At 33.2% G+C, this 25,365-nt stretch overlaps 1 protein-coding gene across 2 annotated transcripts; it reads right to left on the reverse strand.

Moving 5' to 3' along the window:
* Positions 1-2,028: 2,028 nt before the first annotated feature.
* LOC140438756 (uncharacterized) lies at positions 2,029-25,151 on the reverse strand. Of its 2 annotated transcripts, XM_072528403.1 has the most exons (4): positions 24,908-25,151; positions 14,772-14,873; positions 9,508-9,656; positions 2,031-2,634 (listed from the first exon to the last, which is right to left on the reverse strand). In XM_072528403.1, exons 1-4 carry the CDS (start codon positions 25,082-25,084, stop codon positions 2,412-2,414), a joined length of 651 nt encoding a protein of 216 aa, XP_072384504.1. In that variant the 5' UTR covers positions 25,085-25,151; the 3' UTR covers positions 2,031-2,411. The 2 variants fall into 2 exon arrangements, with proteins under 2 accessions (XP_072384506.1, XP_072384504.1); XM_072528405.1 differs by lacking the exon at positions 14,772-14,873 and having other exon boundaries at positions 2,029-2,634.
* Between the last annotated feature and the right edge of the window lie 214 nt (positions 25,152-25,365).

Raw genomic sequence — 25,365 nt, forward strand, 5'->3', positions numbered from 1 at the left:
TTCGATGACGAATGCAGACAAGCAATAGAGGAAAGAAGTGAAGCACACAAAATGTATATAACAAGAAGAACACGAGAAAGATGAACATCATTTGAAGACGCAAGACGGAAAGCAGACAAGATATGTAGAAATAAAAAAAGAGCCTTTAAAAATGGACAAATAGACAAAATGGAAGAAAATTTTAAAAACAACGAAATTAGAGGAGCTTACGGATACCTAAAAAAGATAAAAAGTAGGTATAAACCTCAAACAAGTATGAAAAAATAAAAGTGGGCAAATAATCAGTGACCAACAGAAAGTCACAGAAACCTGGAAGCATTATTTTCAGACCCTACTTAAAACACAAGTAGACATGGAAGATGACATAGGTACTAACCACATAGAAAAGAATGAAGTAGAGAATGGAGTAGAAGCTCTAACCATAGAGGAAGTTCTCTAAGAAATTAAGGCCCAGAAAAGGTAGGTGGCAACCACCTAGCAAATCACATCCACGCGCTCATCAAAGACATATGGCAAGAGGAGAAAATACCCGACGACTAGAAGAAAAGTATGGTATGCCCTATCTATAAAAAAGGAGACAAACTCCAGTGCACAAACTACCGTGAAATCTCTCCACTATGTTCAACATATAAAGTCCTCATGTATATTATAAACCAGAGGCTCCAACCACTAGCAGAAAATATTATTGGAGACTATCAGACAGGCTTCCGACGGGAATGATCGACACTGGATCAAATATTTACAGTCAGATCTTGAGTAAATCATGGGAACCATGACATTGATGTTCACAACGTATTTGTAGACTTTAAACAGGAACATGTTGTTATTTTACAAATTTGTTGTATACGATACAAATCTCTTAGATACTTAGAGAAACATAGAAATAGTGATTACTCTTCCAAAACTGATACTTTACATAGAGTACAGAGTTACATAGAGTATAATTCACTATTTCCAACAAATTTGCCGGCTTCTTTACCGACTAAACTAAATACGTCTGCTCATTTTGGCCACCCTTTCAAACCTAACTTTCGACCTTCGATCTAATAATGTCCGGCTTCCAGTCTTGCGTCCCACCTCTCCCACAGCCCAAAAATCTTGTCAAACATGCTTCAAATTATATTGTAAAATAACCTTGAATAATTCCCAGCTAAAATCTCAAAACTGACGCATATAAATAAATCTAACCATATTTAACGTCGTAGTTACAAACTGGAATTTGGAACTTTTTCCTTTATATCCAATGTAAACATAGAATTGGGGAAATATCTTTACTCGGGCCAGGGACTAAAAAAATTTTATACTCTAAATATTAGATAGCTTAAGGAATTTTCTGAATGCTACAATATAAGAATAAACCAATTGTGGTAGACCAAAAAAATCGAAAATCTTTGGATTTTCAATATGGTTAGTGCAAGCGGCTACCAATGCTGTAAGGCAATGAGCATAGCAATGAATACACACAATTTTAATATTTTTCTCTTTACATCTTTTCTGTACACAAGTAAAGTTTCCTGACATAGCTGAAGCTCCGTCAAAGCATGCAGCTTCAACATCCTCCCAGAAACGTTCATATCATGCAAAGTAGAATTTATTATTTCAAAAATGATTTCTGCGTCACATAAATTTAAACTTTCCAATCTTACTAGCCTTTTAACTGGAAACGTACTAATTTTAGGGATATATCTAAAAACAATAGCAATCTACTCGTGACAAGTTATGCAATCATATAAAGAGTCTCTTCACTTTCTTCTGAATATCACTTACATTTTTGGGAGAACGTAAAATAACATTTTGAATGTAGTTGCTAAAATAAGTGATAGGTGCGGTTTTTTTGAGGCCGATCCCAAGTATGCCTTAAATGTAAGGTTATATTTTTTAAGAAGTTATACAATTTAGAAAAACAATTCTTTTTCATTGCTTTCTTTCATTTCGTCATGACCACGAAGAGTTCAGAAGTTATTAAACATTATACAGAATATATTAACTTAGCATTTGAAACTTGAATGACTTTTTATTAGCATTATGTCTTACGTCTTGGCATTTTTTACACATTAACAAAGCAACCAGAACAAACACAGTATTCCTCCGTACCTACTTTTATATTTCTGTGCAGGATCCTTACATGATCTAAAACAACACCTGTGCCGATATAACAAAGCAATAATTACTATGTAGCGGTTTTTAGGCACAAAAAGTTTTTCCCTTTTCTCGTAAGACTATAATCTTTTCTCTGAAGACGAACAGGCTAATTGTTTAAGTTGTTTATTGTTTAAGATTATTGGAAACAAAAAAGAAACAAAAGAAAATCTAGGAATAAAACTTGTGTGATTTGTACTTTAAAAAAATAATTTATAAAATCAAGATATACATTTGACCGATATCCATCTTGCTTCTGGCTTCTATATATTTTATGTCATAGTTCCCCTTTGGACTGTCATCATAGACCTACTAATCCTCATAGATGATACTTTTGTATCACGTGCCACTGGATTGATGAAACTACTGGATATCTTCGATCGGTATGCAGCTGTTGAACGCTTGTGAGGTTGCTCCAAAATATTAGGAGGCCTTTCTAGGTAGGGAATAGACGTGCCTATCTCGGTGTTATGTCTGGTGTTATCGTTAACGATCCTATAATAAAGATAATCAAGATTAACAAAGGCAGATTAAATTAAATGAAAAAATAAATAAAGACTCAAAAAATGTGTGTGAAAAAATTATCCCAAGACGAAATTGTAAATCGAAGACGAATTTATCAGTGTAACAACTTATTATTTACTTATAGGGGGTTGAAAGAGGGGACTGAACAATTATCGGGCTTGGAGATAGGGTAAGCAAATAAATTGAAACGTTTGTGAATGACTACTTGTGTTTTGGTTGGACAGCTGAGTCATGGATAAGGATTTCTTTATTTGGGAAGGACTGGAAGGACTAACTACAAAAAAGGAATACTTACAGATATGTCTTGGGCAATACTACACAAGAAGATTCCTAAACTATTTAAAATAGGAAGCAGTTTAAAAGAATCCTTTTTTGGAAGCAATTTCGAAGAAACTTGGAAAGAAAGATAGGACTTCTCTCCTAAAAAATTTCAAGGGTGAATATATTTTTAAATGAAATAATCTTTAAACTTCTGGTTTAAAGAGAAACATTACATATTTATTTTTATTTCACATAAACAGTTATTACAAATAAAAATATCCAAATTTATCAACAAACCTTACATTGAGTTTAACATTCTAACAAAACAGAATTTAAAATTTTGATTATGTACCAAATGACAGAAAAGGATAACTGACTGTCATATGTCGACATGAAATACCAACCTTTTCTGAATTATTAATTAATTATCAAGGTTCACTTTATTTAAAAGAAAACTAAAATATGACAATCAGCTGATCCATAAAACTTATATTTATTTATAAACTTTTTAATTTGTCATGAAAGCAAATCTTAGTATATTAACAAAAAATGTTTATTTAGAAAAATTTAACAAAAATACTTTCTTCGCTGGCTAATTATTTCTTTTAAATTATTAAAAAAGTTTGTTACCATGGAATTGGATACAAAAAGCACTGTCGCAGACAAACATCGACGATCTGGATTCGACCCATGGGAGACACAAAATGGAGGTTGACAAACTAGGCCTCAGGTTATCATGGATGATAACTATATGATTTTTTTTTACTCAAAACTATGTAGGCTCACTTAGGCCTTAGAAACGCTGCTATCAGATTCCTTGATATGAAATACAGAAACAAACCCGTGATTATCTCACTTTACAAAGACTGCCAAATGCCAAAAAGCGTGATCTCATCCTCCCAAAATCATTCTCTTGTCAGCATACATTTCCCCACAAACCTAAGTGATATTATAAACAGACTAAAAATGTTTATATTATCAATCTCAGAGACGCAAAAAGATAAGAATCTTTTTCGGTCTTATGAATAATATACGGGGTGATAGTAAACAACCTTTGTTTAATCAGGTCTTTGATCAGATGTTAATAAATTTTGATGAAGAACTCGATTTATAAATATGTACAAAATTTCGTACACATTTTTTGTAATGTAATAAAAGCTTTTTATAAAATTATTATTTTATCATTATCTGATTATAGTTTGTCCCAAACAGTCAATACTCATATAATTAAAGGCTATTAACCCTACCCTGCTCAATGTATCATATATGAAACATACCGAGAATTTACATGTATAACACAATGAAATAATATTAAGTTCAAACAGCAATATATGTAACATATTCGATATAATATATCACTCTATTATATATACACATTTTGTAACCTGGCACCGTCGTCTAATATTTTATAAAACGCGCGAATTTGTCAGTTATCACTTAACCGTCGTGTTGACGATAAAGCTGAGTTTAAAAATTTTTTATAGGTGGTTATTAATAAAAATTGAATGTGCAAAATTGCGTTTTCTGGTTATTACACATCCACAAGTCATCCAGTATTAGTTTTATTCAGCATCTATTATTATTTTCAAAGTTATGGTTAAAAAAATTTTTTGTATCATTTATGATACATAATGTAATTTGGGTGTTATGTTAGATGTCTAGCTGGTATATGAAGAGGCCTTTATCATATAAAGAAATGCAATTAATAGTCGACAATTAGGATGATAGTGAAGATGATCGTGATGTAAGTGATATCAAAGACTTGAATAATGATATATCAGACATATCAAATATTCCAGTGGTATTTGAAGATGATCTGAGTGGGACAGAACTGGAAGATACAGCAGAAAATGGGCGAGGACGATCATCTACAAGTTCTATTGAACAGCATACACAATTGAAGAAAAAGAACGGGCCAACAAGCTATATTCCTCCAAAAGATATTCGAAAAGATGCTGTAGGACATGGCCAATCTACACTAGCGATCGAACCCGATGCACAAAGCCAAATTGTAAAAAATTAACCTATTTTAAATGTGACAAATGTGGTTTGTACTTATGTTTTAATAAGTATTCAAACTGCTTCTTTTAATTTCATCAATAAAAATATTTACTATAAAGGTACTACTGAAAATGTGCTGATATTAAAAAAAAAAAATAACTTTACATTTTTTTAAGTATTTTTTTCGGACTTATTTATGAAATAGCTATACATATAATTTTTTCCAATCTAAAATTAAAAATTGAGCATTGTAGAATACGATAACTGCCATGTTGGTCCCATAGGACCAACACTGATGCTGGCTCAGCAGGTTACATTGGTCCGATGGGGTTTAACATATAATTTGCCGTACCAGGCGATGTTAATCACATGGGGTCAACACCTTTTCTAATAGTTGATGGGCCGTTGGAGCATATTTAACTATGTACGATTGTAGAAATGGACCAACGTTACCTATAATAGGTTCACAATTTGTCGATAGCTCACTACAAGCTTAACCCTAATTAGAGAAATGAAATACAGAGAGGATAGGTAATACGATATAATAGTAAAAACCAACCTGAAACTGACGGTTTAAGATGTTTTCGACTAACCCACCTTGTATCTGAAGGAATACAATACCTTATAATCCTATTAGGAGGGTATAGTGAATGGTTAGAGATCACCGACCAGTGTCGTAGAGTATATGATTGAAACATTTATTTGAACTAAATAAATATATTTTTTAAATTGTACTTATGTAAATTGTATTTTTTAATTAAACTTATTTATTTTATTCAAAATAAAAAATTTCTTGCCATTTGTAAAAGATACATTTATTTAATTAAGGGGAAAGGCGCCAAATGTCGCCTGGCAAAATTTTCAATGTGTTTTAAATGTATCCATTATTTTCGAATCCGGAGAAAACTAATAAATATTTTTGAAAAATTTAAAAGCAGAATGAAAGATTACATTATTACTGAGGGCAGCAAGTCCCTGAAAACTTCTACAATGTTTATTTTAATATGTTATGTAACAGGGATGGAAATAAAAGAGAAAATATAGTATAATTTTTAATTGAAAATATTGCATGCAAAAGAAACTTTATTTATTCTAATAAATATTTCATTCTGCCTTTAAATTTTTCAAAAATGCTTTTTAGTTTTCTCAGGATTTGAAAAAAATGGATACATTTAAAACACATTGAACATTTTGACAGGCGACATTTTGCGCCTTTCCCCTTTAATACCTTACGATTACAACTACTATTACTTACCTTATATAATTACGATTAGAAAACTATTCAAATTCAAAATAAATAGGATCAACTTCGGAATCCGAGTCGTCTTGAGGGTTAATAATTAGCGGTTGTGTCTCTACGGTAGCATCAATTATGTTATCAAGATCACACACATTTTTATTAATCTACTGCCTTTACCAGAAGATGAGGAGATACCAGTAGACCAACCTTCCATAAAGGCTTGCCTGGAGCTTAATATATTTTTATCTGACCGAATTTTTTTTAGAGTATGACCTGAGTTTACCCTTGTTTCATCCTGGTAGAAGATTGGCCTACCTTCAGCCCGTAATTTTTGTATGGATCTTAGATGATAATTTCTTCTCCAACATATTATCTCCTCCCGGTCAATCAAAAGTGATTTTCGGTCTGATTTCTCCCACCGGAAATTTAATTCTTTTAAAACGTGCCACAATTTAGTTCGTCCAATATGGGGCAAATCCTGGTCGTCTCTAATTTCTTGTAAAATTTTGTTTAGGTTTGGTATTTCTTTTTTGAAAAAAAATCCATGAATTTTCCTTCGAATACCATTTTTGGCAAATTCATCAATTTCAATAGGCTTTTTCCCTCTTTTTAAGTGTTCGTTTGTGTTTGGGCTAGGTATACCGTGTTTTTTTCTTTCTGATAGGAACCTATATATATAGTTGACTCCCCTACGCCAGTCATGTTGGCACAACTTTCGACTATGTTGCGAACAGTGTTTGTGGGATTCTGAAAAATCAGAGCATCGTGAACATTCAGGACAATAGTCTTCTCTCTTGGTGAATAGACAGACTTACTGACTGTACGCAACAGTACCGGTGTAAAACTTGATGATGTTGATGATGAAGCCATCACAAACAATCCAACAAAACGAGTACGAGCGAAAGGTACGCATATGTTCGTAGGTATATGGAATAAAAAATCACTCACGCACTGCATATAATTCGCAAAAGAAATATTCGAGACGCTAATTACTGCCGTAGACGCGGAAACTCTGACGAGCCGTAAATTACATGCGATCAAAAACGTACTAAACAAAAAAATTGTTTTCGTTCGTAATAACTTCACCCTTTCAAGTTAAGTTTCGAATATAAACTGAACAGACGAGGCACGTGGCCAAAGCCGGCATCTTTATACCCATTATATTATTAAAAATCTGAGAAATTCCATCCTAATTATCTTGCAACGAATAGTACCTTCGGATATGAATTCCAGGTTTTCCACTAAAGTGATTAAACGCGAAGATTAGTATTGAAATATCCAAAGAGATAAAGTATTCTTATTTACAAAATTGTTAATGGTTAAATTCTTATTTTTATTAATATAATATAATAACCAACATTAGTTGTGAAAGTTTTAATTGTTTTTTTGCTAAATATATTAGTATTAAAATATTATCAATATTATATATAACAGTATTAAAACATTATATTATTATTTAATGAATAAACACCTTAGGAACGCCTATGATTTACGACCGTTTTATGAGTTTGAGGCACATTTCGTGCTATCAACAATTTGTGAACGGAGAATAGAAGCTGTATTACCCACATACAATTTCTTAGATTTTTTTATAATGAGAAACGTGATCCGATTGGAAAATGATCTCTATAAAACGTAATACTCGCTTTAAAATAAACTTTATTTGACAAATAAACATGTTTGCATAAACAAAATAATAACTAAACATTAATCTCTATATAAAAAATGAAAATTCTTATCTTATTTAATTTTAATGAAGTTCATTAAAACAAGGTTTGCACAAAAATGGCTCGATCACACAACCTCTACAAAAGACATCTATCTTTTTAGTTATTTTTAGTTAAGTTCATTGAATATTGACGTCAATACTCTTCACTGTTCTTCTTATAACAGTTTTTGCACATTTTTCTTCGCTGATGTTTACTTCCATCTGTTTTCTCTTCAATAACGTGATAAGCAATTGGTGTGGGTATTTGTTTATCGGAATTAATGTCTTCATTGTGTGTCACTAGATGCTTCATTCCCTGCTTTTAAAATGTGTCACTGAAATATTTTTATTCAGTTACAATCTTGTATGAAATATAAGAATTTACCATAGATGTCGGTAATAAAAATCCTAAAGATACTTTCATAAACCATTTTTACCAAACCCATCCATGCAAATAATCCCAAAATGTTGTCAGTAATCGCAATCATGCAAGCGAGAGCTTGGTTGTGCATATGTACTCATTAGACTCTGTGTTACATACAGATTTGTTTGATTACAAATCATGCTGATAATTCTATTGTCGATGACGGCGTCAAAAAAATCTCCCGGTTTATCATTCGCCAGGAATGCATCTATCTCCGAATTTACTCCTGACTCGATCGTAAATTTTGGTATTTTTTTATAGTTACCTACTATATGTCTCCAATTTGAGGAAGAAGGCACGTTTATGTTCGCTTTTGATACTTGGCTAGGTTCCTCACCTAAGTCCGGTTCAGGATCAATGTTCAATTGTATACAGGGTGGTCATTAAGTAATTGTACAAAAAGAAACAGTATTCTACACTTTAAAATATTACGATTTAAGTCAAATTGCTTTAATAAAATGTTGTTATTAAGAAAGATACAGGGTGTTAAAGTAAATTCAAAATTATGGACTATTTTAAGATGTTAACTTTGAGACAAAAGCTGTCTTACGTTTAGACTTCTAAAAATATACATAATTAAAATAATATATATCTATTGAACTATAATAAAATACTTACAGCTATTATTCTAATTTAAATACATATACAACAACAGCATAAAGCAACTTCACAAACTGATTGTTGACATACTATAATATAGGTTATGTGGCACGGGACCAACGGCGCACGACAGTATTAATTTGGTATTAACTTAACCCACTGCAATTTAAAATATATGTTCGGCGTGGGGGAAAATGTTAAAAAATATATCTGGCAGCGAATGTTTCAAAGGAGTTCTCACAATATATCGAGAAAATGACAAAACCGGTTGAAAAATTAAAAACTTAATGCAATTATTCAATGCGATTTAATATTTATTTTCGTTGAGGAATTTGTTGGGTCAGGTACTTTGTTTAATGTGAATTTTAACGATATTTACATCAGAAACGCAGTAAGTTAAAGAAAAGATTGGAATAAGAGACAATTTGTTCCGAGATAGTTTTTTTTCTTTTAGATTTATTTATGATTCTATTCTTTCTTCTTCTTCAGGATATCTAAATTTATATATTTTTATAGAATTTATTTGATTCTTGTAAAAAAGATTTTTTCAAAAGAGAAAAACTCAAATTATTACATACAAATAAGTGCATTATAATATTGATATCTTACCATGTAAAAAAGTTTGGTATTCTTTGGCTATGTAAAAGTTGCGGTATTAGCAATGCTAGAGGAAACATCGATAAAATCAGCATTACGAAAAATATGCATGTGTGAGTAAGTACTTGGTTTTGAAGGATTTCATCCTTTCGACAGTTCTCCTAAAAGCATAACATTGGTTAATATATTCATTTATTACTTCCTTAAAACTACTTTAATTAAACTACAAGATTCGTTTATACAGCGTTGACCATTCAAGAGTCTACACTAAAATTTGGCAACATTCGTTGGATTTTGTAAAAATACTAAAACAGGTCGATTTTTATTCTAAAGGGGTCATCTTTTAACGATATAGATATCTATAAATTGTCAACCCCCTCCCTTCCAGTACCCACGTTTAAGTTTTAAATAGGGAGTATACCATATTTACTATCAATGCTTCATCTTTATGTACATTTTCTAAATTATTTTATTGCATTGCATAGAAAACTGAACAGAATTTCAAAAGCAATAACACCAAACGGATTTATATAAACCCCACCTTTAACACGAAATAGCTCAGGAGTCTTCGTTGGTTTACTGGGCATGGAAGATTTACCAACGAAGACTCCTGAGCTGTTTCGTGTTAAAGGTGGGGTTTATATAAATCCGTTTGGTGTTATTGCTTTTGAAATTCTGTTCAGTTTTCTATGCAATGCAATAAAATAATTTAGAAAATGTACATAAAGATGAAGCATTGATAGTAAATATAGATAACCAGGTGGACGAGATACTAAGCGAACATCCCCAACATAGACAATACGTTAAAATGGAAAGATGGCAGGCACGGTGAAATATTTCTACCAGCTTTTACAAGGCCACGGTGTTGCCTCATCTAACATTACAAAACAATACCAAGAAATTACTCAAAGTCTCTTAGGGCGTAAACATGTAACATGGGGAACACTTCCAGATTCTGGCATCAGTTCCGAAGCAAGTATAGCAGTATCAGATGTAGATGAAATACAAGAGAATAAAGGAAAACTAAAGATGAAGCCAATCAAACATTTTCCATGCCCAGTAAACCAACGAAGACTCCTGAGCTGTTTCGTGTTAAAGGTGGGGTTTATATAAATCCGTTTGGTGTTATTGCTTTTGAAATTCTGTTCAGTTTTCTATGCAATGCAATAAAATAATTTGGAATATACCATGTGTGGTACATTATTAGACAGGTATTTCGCTGAAGAATTCTCACATCCATATTTTTTTGATATTAACTCTATTCTTGTGAAACTCTATTCAGTTTATTGAAAGTGTTACACCTCTTAAAAACTAAACGTAACGCCTATGTTTTGCTAGTGCCGATGCCCGGTCATGTCAAAAACACATTAAAACGAAATTTAAAACAATAATAGGAAATTGTATTAAATGTAACGTAAGTAAAATGAACTAAATTTTAAATTAATAAATTCATAATTCCAAACAGTTTACTCATCAGCTATAACTTTTTACTTAAATGTTCACAATGATGTCCACCAACGACAATACAATTTAAAGTCGCTATTCGAAATTCCGAAGAATATTTTGGAGCATTTTAGGGGTTACTACACTACATTAATGGTGTATTCGTTATCTTAGTTCTTCCAATGAAGCTGGAATTGTATTATAAATCTTGCTTTTTAAATAACCCCCTATGAAGAAGTCCAGCAGAGTTAAATCGGTTATCTTGTTATGGGAGTATTTAAAAAGCAAGATTTATACTACCATTCCAGCTTTATTGGAAAAACTAAGATAACGAATAGTGCATGAATGTAGTGTAGTATAAATAACAACAGCTATGAAAGAAAAGAAATCAAAATTAACGCTAATAATCGGGGACTTCAATGCCAAATTAGGAGAACAACTATATAAAGAAGAAGACAAAGTAGGACACCATGGATACGGCAAAAGAAATGATAGAGGACACACATTGATAAATTACTTGGAGGAGAAGCAACTATATGCAATGAATACATTCTTTAAGAAAAAAACCCCAAAGAAAATGAACATGGATTAGTCCCAATGGTGAAACTAAAAACGAAATTGATTATATTCTTTGAACGCAAAAATCCATGGTTAAAGACGTAACAGCCCTAAAATCCGTTATAAATATATCCTATATCCGTTAAATCTTCATCTAGAAGGTAATCCAGGTAGAGATCTTCACTGATTTCACTATTTGCTTGAAATGTAGGTAACTTATAATAAAAAGTCCTGGCATTTGGGTTAATCAAAAATCGTTTAAGATGTTGCAGGTCACTGAACTTGGGTTTAGAAATCGGGATTGAGTCTTTGTAAAGGGTTTCAAGATTTCCTCTTGATGATGCAGGTTTTCCTTTGTTTTTTTCCGGTTTTTGGTGGTTTCCCCATAACATCTGCGCTCAAATACATACCGCAGAATATGCTTCGATAAAAAACTTTTGTGCGGTGGACTGCTTAGACTTTTAAGGAGTGGTAGGAAAAGGGCATTTCTGTTGGTAAATTGGTGTAAATACTTGGTCCAGACACTAAAAAGCTCTTTTTTACAGTCAATCACAGCGAATGGTAGGACTTTTGGTTTATTCAGCTCATGTTTTTATTGCACTCAAGAAATGAGTGCCTCGAATAGGGAAAATACTTCAATGCTATCAAAACGATGCTTTTCAGTCAAAAGATAATGGAGGCAGCGAATTAATTTAAATAAATGTTTTTGTTTTGCCCTCCGCAAAAATCACAAAAAGTTTGTAATTAAATTTTGCCAGGCAAAAATTTTTCCATAAAACTGTTGAGCATACAACATACATCATCTGGCCCCCTACAATCAACTGTTTCGTCTTATGTGTAAGAGGCTGTATCCCAACAGGATAGAATGTGAATATTGCAGCTGTAGAAACTCAGTTGTCTTCTGTAATACACATTATTGGTAGTGATGTTAGGAGTTGGATAATTTTTTTGCAAATCCATAGTAATAGCTGCTGCAGTGTTTTTCTTTCTACTAATTTTCTTGGATTTCTTTTTAACTGAATAAAATTTTTAATCCATACGATTCTTAATCTTATTCTTATTCTTAAGAGCATTAGAAAATTTAGTGAACTAAAATAATGATGTTGAAATTAAAATTGCATTATTGAAAAAGGAAAATAGATTTTCCAAAATGCATAGTGATAAAAAACAATAAATTAGTGTTTTGGAAATAATTGACAGAAATGAGTCCAATATTACTACTTGCGGGTTTTTGGGGTCGCTGAACACGAATATTATGTCCGCGATGGTATGCGGGGTAGTTTTGGGCGGATATGAAAGCATCCAATGTGAATTTCACTGAAATTATGCCATTAAAAATGTCTCAAGAAAAATTCCTACTTAATAAAAAAAAATAAATAAATAACCTTATTATTAAACGCTACGACGTAAAATTACTAAATCAGGTACTGTTAGCATACAGTGCTCTGCAGATGAAGATATAACGAAAGTAACCACTGCAATAGAAATGGCAAAAGATATTAGTAAAACATAGTTATTGTTACAGTAGACGCTGATATATTTGTGCTACTTACTGGCTTCACTCTATCGGATATTGAAATTTACTTCCTGAAATCTGCTCGGCAAAATAAACGAGAAGAATTGTATGTTCTTCCAAGACTTTCGAACACCTTCCATCTGTGTAATACAACATTTTATTGCTGCACTAGATAACAGGTTGTGATACAGTATTTGCTACCTTTGGCCAATGGGAAATAAAATTTTTTGACACATTTCAAAAAAAATCCAAAATTAATAAATGCACAAAAATTTTAACAACGTGATTTATCAATTGATAAATTAATTGATCATGGCGGCTAACTACTTCTGGCAATGTACAATGCCTCGCTTAGCTTTAGATAGCCCAAAATACCACAGGAGTATAAACAGAATAGGCTACGACTTAGTTTGTCAGAGACATATAGATATCGATTGTATTTAATGGAAATTGCAAAAAACAAGAAAGTTTTCGTCGGTAAAATTCTCCAACAGTAGATGCAGCACTTGAAGTGACTATATCTTCAGGTACAAAACTAGCTCCACGGAGATACAAAATGATTTAAACTCGACAGACAGGAAATGGGAACTTAAAGAACAAACTTTAGCTCCCATAAAAATGGCACACTTATCCATTAATGACAGAATAGTAAAAACGACACACCAAGACTCATGATCTTGATATTTTGCGGGTGTAAAACTGATTGTGAAAATGCATATGGATGCAGGAAATACGAATTGCATTGCAGTCTCGCGTGCAAAAATTGTGCAGGCATTATTTGTGCAATAGACGAAGAAAATAAAACTGTGGATCAAGAAAATAAAGACATTCTATTAAAGAACATTTTTTTAAAATAGTTGTTTTTTATAATAAATAAATGTAATTGTAGAATGGAAAATAAAATAAAATATTTATTTACTGTGCAACCTAACAGCATGATATTTATGTTCAGCTATCCCAAAAACCTTGAGCAACGAGTTTAAAGTGATTTTGTATCAAATTTCCATAAAAATTGAGGAAACAAGTCCCGTCCTAGGGACCAGCTGTTTCGGCGACTATTTCCAATATTACATTCGAGTTCAGCGACCCTATAATCCCGAGTAACGACTTTGCAATGATTCCGTATCTAATTTCCACAAAACTCCAGGCTACCAGGCCCATTTTGGACATAAGGTAAATCAGAGACCATAGCCGTTATGATATTCGTGATCAGAGACCCCAAAAACACCGAGTAACTAGTTTGCACCGATTTTGTATCGAATATTTATAAAACTCTAGGAGAACAGGTCCATTTTAAGTACTAGGTGTCTCGCAGACTATCGCCGTCATGATATTCATGTTCAGCGACATAAAAACACCCGAGTAGTAATATTGGACTCATTTTCGTCAATTATTTTCGAATTACAAATTAATCATATTTCATCAGTCCGAAATACGCTTTATAAAATGCATTTTCCTTGTTCAATAATGCAATTATCATTTTGCCATCAGTACTTTAGTTCACAAAATTTCCTAACGCGCTTACGAATCTAATGCAACAAGTTTCATTGAGCTCCATACAACTAAAGATGGGTAGGTTTATTGCTTTATTGCCTCGCACATAATCTCTTCACTCGCGAAAAGCTATATTCTACTATTTTGCAATCCTGTTTCTTCTTTTGTTGGATTAGATATATCTAAGAGAACTATTAATGAAATATCTGTACTTAGCTGTAGTAGACTAATGAAAGATAGTTATGATATAATATTATTCACTTACCTCTATATATTTATCCATATATTCAATAAGGTATCTTGCTAATTTTACCATAACAAGCCAAATCCTAGCGATATAAAAATAGGCCCAGTGGAACACTAAATTCTAAAAACAGATCCACCTTTATATACATAATAAGAAATATCAAGCAAACATGCCAGATTCTCGAATGATATTTGAGATGTGAATCATTTGCATATGTGAATCTATTTTAGATAGATCTTTTCTCACATTTTTTTTATTAAAACTATCGGTTTCGTAGTTTACTATTTGTATCACAAATTTGGTGAAAATGCATCACGACTATTTGAAGATGAGTCAAAAGCTTGTATGCAAGTGTCACATACATATAAAGTGTGTCAATTTTAAAACTTACATTGGGCTATATCTCACGAACAAAAGCTGATACCGAAAAATGCTTGAAATTATTTCTAGAATAGTAAGGGGGAACTAAAATGACATGAAAGAGAACTCACCCCCATCAACCCCCTAGGCCCCACCCACCACAACCAAAAAAGTTTAAATTGCAAACCCCTACTTGTGATCATTGAAAAGACTATAAAAAAATGCTATCCAATCGTATAAATAATAATTATACAGGATGAATGGAAAATTTAATGAGGTTTTTGTTGATTTTGTTGATGACCATGTATAATTATTGTTTAATAATTACACAGGGTCTTAACATCACCCGGCTTACTATGACTTTTGTATTTGTAATGCTATCTCCCGGACTATTATTTTTAATGATAAGTGTCCGTAGGAATTTTTTTTGTTAAATAAAAACTTAATTTGCCGTTTTTGCAAAACAAGTTGAAAACATCTGTTTTTTGGGTTCTGTCAGATTCAATAATTTTTGGTTTATTTGAGAATTTTAAATGTTATTAGTTTTCATCTTTTGTACGATCGATACTGTCATTCAGCTATAGTTGTCATGATGGTTTACAGTATACCTGATCGTGTGGAGATCATTTTCATATTTGCCTCCCAGAACCAGTGTTATTTACGAACAGCTCAAATATTTCATGGAAGGCATCCGGACAAAAATGTAAGTCACGTGCACATCCGCGATTTAGTTGAAAAGTTTAAAGAAATGAGATCAGTGCAAAATAAAAAAAAGATGCCCCAAGATTACTGAATGAAGCATCCAAAATTAAGATCCATGGAAATTTTTTCAATAGAGCCTACTGCATCAAAACGTCAAGTATCTGCAATGACAGGACTTTCACATGAGTCGGCTAGAAAGGTGTTGAAATTACATAAGTTTCACCCGTACAAACCACAAATTCTTTAAGAACTAGGCGATGATAAACAAGACCGACGAATTGAGTTTTGTGAACTAATGACTGAAAGAATTCGCGTTGAACCGAGAATGTTGAAAAATATTTGTTTCACTGATGAATGTACTTTTATGCTGAACGGTAATGTAAATAAACAAAACTGTCGGTACTGGAGTGATGCGAACCAGCATTGATTCAGAGAAGGTCACACTCAATATCCTGAAAAACTGAATATTTGGGCAGGAATATTAGGTGATGCTATAATTGGCCCCTTGTTCATACCAGGCAATTTACGTGCCGAGATTTATCTCGATATGTTGGGAAACACCATCAAATATTTAATTGTGCATGAAATAGAGAACCAAAGGGACGATCAAGGTAACCTAGCTCTAGACGAAGATTTGCTGCACTTCAGACTCTCTATGCAGCTCCAGTTAGGCACTGGTTGGATACTAATTATCTGAACAAATAATCTCCGAGGTCACCAGACTTACCACCACCTGACTTTTTTTATGGGGTTACCTCAAGTCAGTTGTTTATAAAACTCAACCTGCGTCACTTGGGGAATTGCGAGAAAGAGTTACGCAAACATGTCGCGATATTACTAGAACAACATTTGCCAAAGTTCGTGCAGAATTTGAAAATAGGCTGTATTATTATTTATAAAACAACTGAACCCACTTTAAACATTTACTTAATAGACATTTTTAACAACTTTGTAGTTCAACAAAAACCTCATTAAATTTTCTATTTAAGCCAAAGTTTCACAATTACTGCTTCACCATGTATAACTATTATTTATACCATTGGATAGCATTTTTTTATCGTCTTTTCAATGATGTATCACAAGTAGGGGTTTGCAATTTAACCTTTTTTGGTTGTGGTGGGTGGGGCCTAGGAGCTTGATGGAACTGAGTTCTCTTTCATGTCATTTTAGTTCCCTCTTACTATCCTAGAAACGGTTTCAAGCATTTTTCGATATCAGCTTTTGTTCGTGAGATATAGCCCATTATAAGTTTTAAAATTGACACACTGTATAGTTTTTTTGATGTTTGACTATAGCTCATACTCTAGGCATGATGTGACTGCTTGGCCAATACAAATTGCAAGTAATGGCAAGGATTATCTGCATATCGTTGATTGTTATTAGGGGCACCGTTGATTTTAATTTTAATTGTGGTGTCCTGTAGTGCCTGTAGAAAATTTTTTTGAGACCAGATTAAATATAAGCGGAGATAAAATGCGTGTCTGTCTGACTTCTCTTTTTATATTAACTACTTCCAGGACTTAATTTGTAATATTTTGGTTCGTTTTATCGTTTCTCCACTGTATCTGTTGTAATTATGCCAAGTTAAGTTTAACAGAAACCATTGACAAGGGGCACTAAAAGGGGATGTATACATGATCACCCTGTAGATCATGTGCACATGATCACACAAATAAAGAACCTATCGCCTGTTGCTCAGTATGGAAGAGATATGGGGGGTTCTTTAGAAAATATATTGATAAGAAAATCACATGTAATTACTGTAACCTCAAAAAAGCGGAATTTTAAGCTATAAAAGATAAGTAATGGGCACCATCCCACATGTATACTATCTCACAGAAAAGCTAATTTATGCTATTCCCTACGCAAAAAAAATAAACAAGTTAGTTCATCTTATAAAAAACATTCTGGAGAAAGTTTTCATACACTAATACTCTAGTAAATGACCGTTTTGGACTGTAATTTTCCTCATCAAGACGGATTTGCTTGAAAATTTGGACTTAGGTTCCTCTTACCATCTACTTCAATTTTGGACTGAGTCCAGGGTAGCTTTTACTTATGGGGTGAAAGCAAGCCCTTCTCGGTGGTGAAAAAATATACATTTAAAATAAGTCCTGAAATGGATAAATTGACTAATTCCAATCAACTTTTATTTTATATAGTTTTCCCAATAAGTCAATACTTTTTGAATTATTTGCAAATGAAATTGTTTATTTTTCAAAATAAAAATAAATTTTCAGACAGTTTTCCTCAAATAACTCAAAAAGTAAGTATTTATCAAAACAAATATTTGTAGTAAAAATGTAGCTTACGAAAAAACAAAAAAATGGAGTACTTAATAAAGTCTGTAGACCCAGTAGAAGCAGAGTTGAAACTCATGAATGTAGAAAAGGATGTTCTTATTTGTTATGTTCCAAATCGAATATTTCAACGTGAAATAACCAAAAACTGAAGTACTTTTCGGGAAAAAATCATTAAAACTTTTTAAAACAAGCTTTATTTTTATTCTGTAAAACTTTAGTTAGTATATAAAACTGTAGATAAATAAAGTTGGTCCCTTTTTTTTGGTAAAAACATCTTGAAAATCACCCCCTAATTAGCACTCCAAATAAAATTAATCGTTAACGGTTTACAAGTTACTTTATTTATGTATTATTTATATAATCTGTGTTTGATTTAAGGGTGCATGTTTGCTTTATTCCTACTTCCTCTACCTCATTTCTTAAGCTCTACCTTTACTCGCTCCATTGGCTGTGATCCTGTACCATATGGACAGCTTTATATAGGCATTTTCCCACCAGAGTCTTTATTTGGTCTACCCATCGTGTTAGAGATCTTCTACTTGGTCTTCTGCCTCCTACCTTACCTTCTACTACCAACAGTTTAGTCCCCGCTTTCTAGCTATGTGGCGAAGTAAATTAGATATGCTCGGTTTACTTTTTTTAATAGCCCGTCTTTTATATGAAGCTCTTCCAGAATTAACAGGTTGGATCTATGTTCTGTCCAGGACATGCGGAGAATTCTTCTACAGACCCACATTTCGAAGGTTTCGATCTTATACCTATCGATTTTTTTAAGAGTCTATGTTTCAGTTGCGTATGTAGCAATGGAAAAAATAAGGGCATTGACCAACCTGAGCTTGGTATTTCTTGTTATTTTTTAGTCTTTTCATATTTTAATCAGTTGCGGTTCGGGCCATTTCTAGGCTACGCTTGATTTCTGGGGAGGAATCGCCATTGTTGGTTATCAGGGAGCTTAAGTATATAAATCTGTTTACCACTTCAAAATTCGCCACTTGGTGTATGTGCGGTAAATTATTATTTGCTCTGTCTACGATACTTATTTTTGTTTTTCCGGTATTGATCTAAAGTCTAAATTCTTCGCTTATCCAGGTTAGCCTTTCAGTGATAGTAATCATTTCGACTTCATTCGCTGCTAGTATAAATGTATTATCTGCGTATCGCAGGTAATATATAGTGCCTGCCTCCTATAGTAATTCCTCCATCCTATTCGTCTAGTACTCTTCTCATTATATATTTAGAATTATGTTCAGTTAGTATTCAGCCCTGTCTAGTTGCTTTCTTTGTTTTGAACGCATCTAAATATATTCCGTGTATTTTAACCATGGGTGAGTTTTTATCCTACAGATTTCTTATTAGGTTAACTAGGTGGTTAGGTATTCCCATATTTTCCATTATACTCCAGATAGGATCCCATTTTAATGAATCAAAAGTCTTTTTGTAATCTACGAAACAGAGCAGCATTGGTATGCTATGTTCTCTCGCTTTTTCTATTATCTGTCTGGTGTTCAGTATCTGCTTCCCCGTTCCTTTTCCTGGTACGAATCCACATTGTTATTCGGCTATCTCTGGAAATAGAAAGTTTTTTCGCCGTTTATTGATTATATTTAGCAGGACTTTGCTTGCATAAGGAATGAGGGCAATAGTTCTGTAATTGCTGCATACGGTTACTGATTCTTTTTATGAATAGGGATAAAGGTTGATTTGCACCACTTATCAGGTTATTCACCTGTGATCCATATTATGTTGCATATATCCAGTATTACGCTAATCTCCTAATCTAATCTAATCTCGCCCATTGCTTTTAAAGTCTCCGCTGGTATCCCTGTGGATTTTTTGTTTCTTAGTTGGTTGAGGAGCCTTCTCTACTTCTGCTCGTAAGATTATTGGTTCTGCCACTCTGATTACACATTTCTTGTGTTCTGCGACTGATGCATCTTTTGAAGTATCTTTGTACAGTACTGAGCATTAGTTTTTCCATGTCTCTGCAATCCTCTCTATGTCGGTTTTTACTTCTTCATTATGGTCTTGAATGGCTTGAAGTTGTAGCTTGAACTCTCGGGCCAAGTATTTAACTCTTTTAAATAAATCATAGCTTGAATATCTACGGAAGTGGTTCGGGCTCACATCGGTCGAACTATTCAGAAGCGCCGCAAACAAGAGCAGAATTGCCATGTTGATAGCTAACGTTCGCAACGGACAGGGCACTTGAAGAAGAAGAAATAATTCATGACTTTTATTCTCTTGTTTAGTTCCGCTATTTCTTGAGTTGGGCTTCCTGTTTTTGTGGCATGTTGTAGCATAACTCTTCCTTTTCCACTAATTCTAAGTTTCTCCTGACATTCACTGCTTGTTCCTTTGGGTTTTATGCGATGTGCACTCTTTTTCCGCTGAATATATCCAGCATACAGTGTTTTTGTTATCACTAGATTATTTTTACTGGAAAACTGTAGGAGACGTTCTCCTCGGTTGTTTCTAATGCCCAAGTCAAATGACACCACAGTATCTCTCAAATGTGGTTCATTTTTAATTTTTCCGACCTTGGTGTTAAAGTCTGCAAATATATATATTGGGTCTTTTTGTGGGATTTTCTTCAAGATATTTTCTATGCTGTTGTAAATGTCGTCAATGTCTTCATCTGAGGCATCTGTTGTGGGTATATATACCTGAATGACATGGAAATTTTCTGGTTTTGCTTTATGAGTCTTTTGTTTATTGTTTCCTATTGCCTGATATCCTTTGCTTTATTAAGTAGCTATTAATCCCTCTGTAGAATTCGGCATATCTTCTAAGCCTGTAAAATATCATTGCCTATATTTTTTCTAAGTAACTTTTTGGATATTCTGTATCATAATGAATTATCGACCAATGTTGCACTAAAAATTCACCCTGTATATATATGTACAGGGCGATGTTTCAGAAAAAGATAACACCATCTCTAGCGTAGGTAAAAACTGAAAAATAAGTAACGCCATCCGTTTTCAGGATAAACGGTGTTGAAGAAAAAAAAAATTACACATTTTTTACGAATTTGCCGAAACTGCTGACAACATTGTAATTAAATATTATACGAATATGTTTTGGAAGCTGATAAATCCAATAAATTTGTTTTTATAACTGACTCTCAATACCAAGTATTATTCGATGTAACTTTTTTATGAGTAGAATTATTAATCAAAATTCCAAGTGAACTTAAACATCATAAAATTTTACACCAAAAAGGTACGCTTGGTAAAACTGGATACTGTGTATCCGTTTTCACGAATACACAAGTCTATCCTTTTTTCTAAAGAATCCACTAATCCTTTAAACGGTTGGAGATCAGCTATGATATTGTTAAAGTGATAAATTCTGTCTTACAATTCTTGGCGAGAATTTACCTCTGTAGTATAGACATTTTTCTTAACGTACGACCAAACTGTGTAGTCCAAAACCGACACCTTCTATGAAAGTGGGGTGGAGCTCCATCGTGCATAAAAAATAAATATCTTTACTCGTTTAGCGTTAAATCTTCTTATATCTCGAATAAGTGACTGTTTAAAAAATCAAAGTACATACCATTATTTAAATTTCCAGGTAGAATATGATAACCTATTAATTTGTTACCCAAAGTTGCTGCCCAAACATTGACTTTAAATGAATGTTAGTAATGTGATACCCTTTTGACTCGTAAATTCTTATTACACCAGTAGTGTGCATTATGGGTTTATAGTTAAACATATCTTGTCACGTTAAGATAGCGTTGCATAAGAAGAATGCATTTAAAAAAAATTGGATAGAGGGCTGTCCGTTCTTGCAATGTTTCACAAAAATCCACTTTAACCGGTAGATCGACTGGCAAGAGTTCTTGGACTTGTCTGTAATGATAAGGATGTACCTGTTGCTCTTTATGTATCCAGCAAGTACTTAAAGAAGTAATATTCCTTACGCTAACTGTTGAATCTCAAGCAAGTAAATTTAAAATAATATGTTCTTTATTATTCGCTCTTGTTGTTCTTGGTCTACTATAATTTATTTTATTTAGTTTCACATTCCCAGTTTCTAGACAACGTTATTCAACGGCTTTAAATGTTTTTTTTTTTAAAGTTTCTTTCAGGAAACTTTTCTGCATAACGCGTAAAGGCTGCACTTAAGTTTGCTACACACTCGCCTAAGGTTAATAACATGTCGGTGTATTTAACATTTGAGTACATTTTTGATTTATCATCATAATAATCAATAAATGTCAGTTTCCCATGGCAAACTTCTCGCCATCTGCAAGAGTCAGATATAAAACCACATTCATGGGATGGATCAACTTGCTTACAAAATATATTCGTATAAAATTTTATTACAATGTTGCCAGTAGTTTCGACAAAACGTAAAAAATGTGTAATTTTTTTTTCTTCAACGTCCTTTATTCTGAGACAAGATGACGTTACAAAAAATATTTACTAAGCAAACCTCAAATATTTTTTAGTTTTTTACCTATCTTAGAGATGGCTTTACCTTTTTTGAAACATCATGTATATCTATATATCCTGTAAATATATTTGGTATAGACTTTCTATTAAACAGTATACAAGAATGTTATAATAAAAACAGTTCAATATTTCTAATAAGTCTATATTCTAACGTCATTAGATATTAATACGAGACGCGTATGGGATGGCGTGAAATGAAGATATCTAAAAACCAAAAACAGAAACAAACAGTAAACATGAAAATTCCTATGATAATGGAATAAAGCAAGATATCAGGAAATTGAGCGATTATTTTAAATGACAAGAATGATGTATAGGTATGCACAAAATTTTAAGTATAATGCGAGCATAATCAAATCGATTGTGTACTTATTGATGAACGATTTACGAGTAGCGGATCATTTGGCAGAGCAAAATGTATTACGTTCTTACACGAATCTTATATCATGAACATTGAAAGAAATAGTATATATAAAAACCTTATGACTAACATTAATACACTACCGAGCATAAAATTAGGGTCACCCCGTAATTAGAATTTATTTTAGAAATTATTATTCTGTTTTAAATATTTTCGGTTGTAACATAATAGTTTACTAACGGATTGCTTAAAGAAAACAACGTTTTTGTCGTTTAAAGTTTATTAAAAATAATGGAAATGAAGAATTTTCCTTTTATATACTAAATATTGAAAAGAGACAATTTTAATATGATGTGATTTTTGTTGAAAAAAAAGAAATTTTAAGAACTTCAGTAGAGGGTATTCCCTCCTCTGGCAGTGATAACAACTTGCAAATGACGAGAAATGCTTGGGATCAGATTTTGGATCACATTTTGCGGAAGATTATTCCATTCTTGCACCAATATGTCGCGAAGCTCTCTCGAATTTCTGGGGGCCGGCACATGACTCCGTAAACGTCTCTTCATCTCATCCGAAACATGTTCTATGGGATTGATATCTGGACTGCGAGCAGGCCAAACAAATCGTGTGATTTGAACCTCGTCAAGATACTCAGTAACTATCCTAGCAGTGTGGGGCCGTGCATTATCATATATAAATGGTGCGTCGTCTCCAAGAATAACCATAAGCGGTAAAACATGGTCTTCCAGAATCTGTGTCAGGTACCTATGCGCTGTCAATGTCCCATTCTCGATAAAGACTAACTCCGTGTAAGTTCACCAAATGGAAGACGCTTGGCAACACATGCTTGAGCATATCTTTCGCCTGGACGTCGCCACACTCTTACACGTTTGTCTGTGCCCGTAAGAGAGAATCTCGATTCATCGGAAAACAATACACGACTCCAATCCTGCATTGTCCAAGCCAAGTGTTCCCGTGCAAAATTCAATCTGGCAATTTCTTTGTTCACGGAAAAGCGGCGGTCCAGTTACTCTAGTTCGAGAAGATAAACCAGCAGCATGAAGTCGTCTCCTAACTGTCCATTCACTTATGTTTACATTTCTCACTTCTTGCAGATGATTTCGAAGAGAAACTGCCGTGACCGTTAGGTTTCTCAAAGCACTAGAAACGACAAAGCGGTCATCTCTAGCTGTTGTAATCCTGCCTCGACCTGAACCAGGTCTTCGAGTAAGCAGACCGGTCTCTTCGTACCGTTGCCATACTCGTTGCACACTCGAGAGACTTACACCAACGTTTCTCGCAGTTTCGCGCTGACCGTGGCCATCTTCTAACGCCGCCACCATTCTTGCCGCCGCAACAGAATTTATGCTCATTGCAATACACTGACAGTGATAACAATACACAAACAATTTACAATTGACGTTAAAACCATAGAAACAAAAACTGTGCTGATAACGGTTTTTTAAGAATTAGGCTAAGGGGCCCTTTTTATCTCAAACGCTTGTCGAAACAACAACGACAACAATTTTTTTTTTTCAAGAAATCCATTAGTAAACTATGTTACAACCGAAAATAGTTAAAACAGAATAAAAATTTCTAAAATAAATTCAAATTACGGGGTGACCCTAATTTTATGCTCGGTAGTGTATATGGTTGTGTAAATAAACAAGACCGGAACTTAGAAGTAAAAAAGAAAGTACTTCGAATAGTTTTTGTTGAAATAAAAACGAATGGGAGAGACGCACAAATCTATACTACAAAGAATCAAGTCAGGTAAAAAAATTAAGCAGCACACTGGAAGGAGAATTAAAAAGCAATAGATTAAAAAATAAAAAATTAAAATAGACGAGCGATAACCAGAGAAAGAGAGAAACATGAAAAAACATCACAGGGCTTAAAGCTTTATAAGGCATGACAGCAGCATATTTATGTGTAATTAGTTGTGTATCAAATTCTTAACAAACTTACATGGTATATTCCAATCTGCCATTCTGAATAAGAGTACTGGCTAAAATAAACGTACATCAGTGCAAACGTACTACTTAAGAAAACTACACTAGGAGCTACAGAATAAACATTGTTGTCTAATTTTAGCGATGATACGGCCGCTTGAAGAAACTGATCATGTGTCTGATATAAATACATTATTGCGAATTGAAATGAACAAAGAATTTTGATATGTACATGTGTAGGACTTTGAAGTTTTAAATATGTCAATATTTGATAGATACTTATTTTTAAAAAGTTTGGATAATAAATATGAAATTTGTCGATGTACCTTTGTATGCTACGGAGTAAGAGGCAGATAAAATGCAACACAGGGACCATGAAGAAGGAGAGCCCCTACGTTATGGCTAACTTTCCACTTTCATTTTGAGATGGATTCGTGGGGCATTGGTTTTGCCTAAAATAGGACAGTTATTATT

The sequence above is a fragment of the Diabrotica undecimpunctata genome, chromosome 1, assembly GCF_040954645.1.
Source record: "Diabrotica undecimpunctata isolate CICGRU chromosome 1, icDiaUnde3, whole genome shotgun sequence".
In the NCBI taxonomy this organism is placed as follows: domain Eukaryota; kingdom Metazoa; phylum Arthropoda; class Insecta; order Coleoptera; family Chrysomelidae; genus Diabrotica; species Diabrotica undecimpunctata.

Excerpts from the sequence above, each read along its gene's own strand:
- LOC140438756 (XM_072528403.1), bottom strand. The coding sequence starts at position 25,084 with ATGTATTTATATCAGACACATGATCAGTTTCTTCAAGCGGCCGTATCA. Across the intron at positions 9,657-14,771 it reads ATATGGATAAATATATAGAG|GAGAACTGTCGAAAGGATGA; the intron begins GTAAGTGAATAA and ends TTATGCTTTTAG. Across the intron at positions 2,635-9,507 it reads ATACCAAACTTTTTTACATG|GATCGTTAACGATAACACCA; the intron begins GTAAGATATCAA and ends TCTTTATTATAG.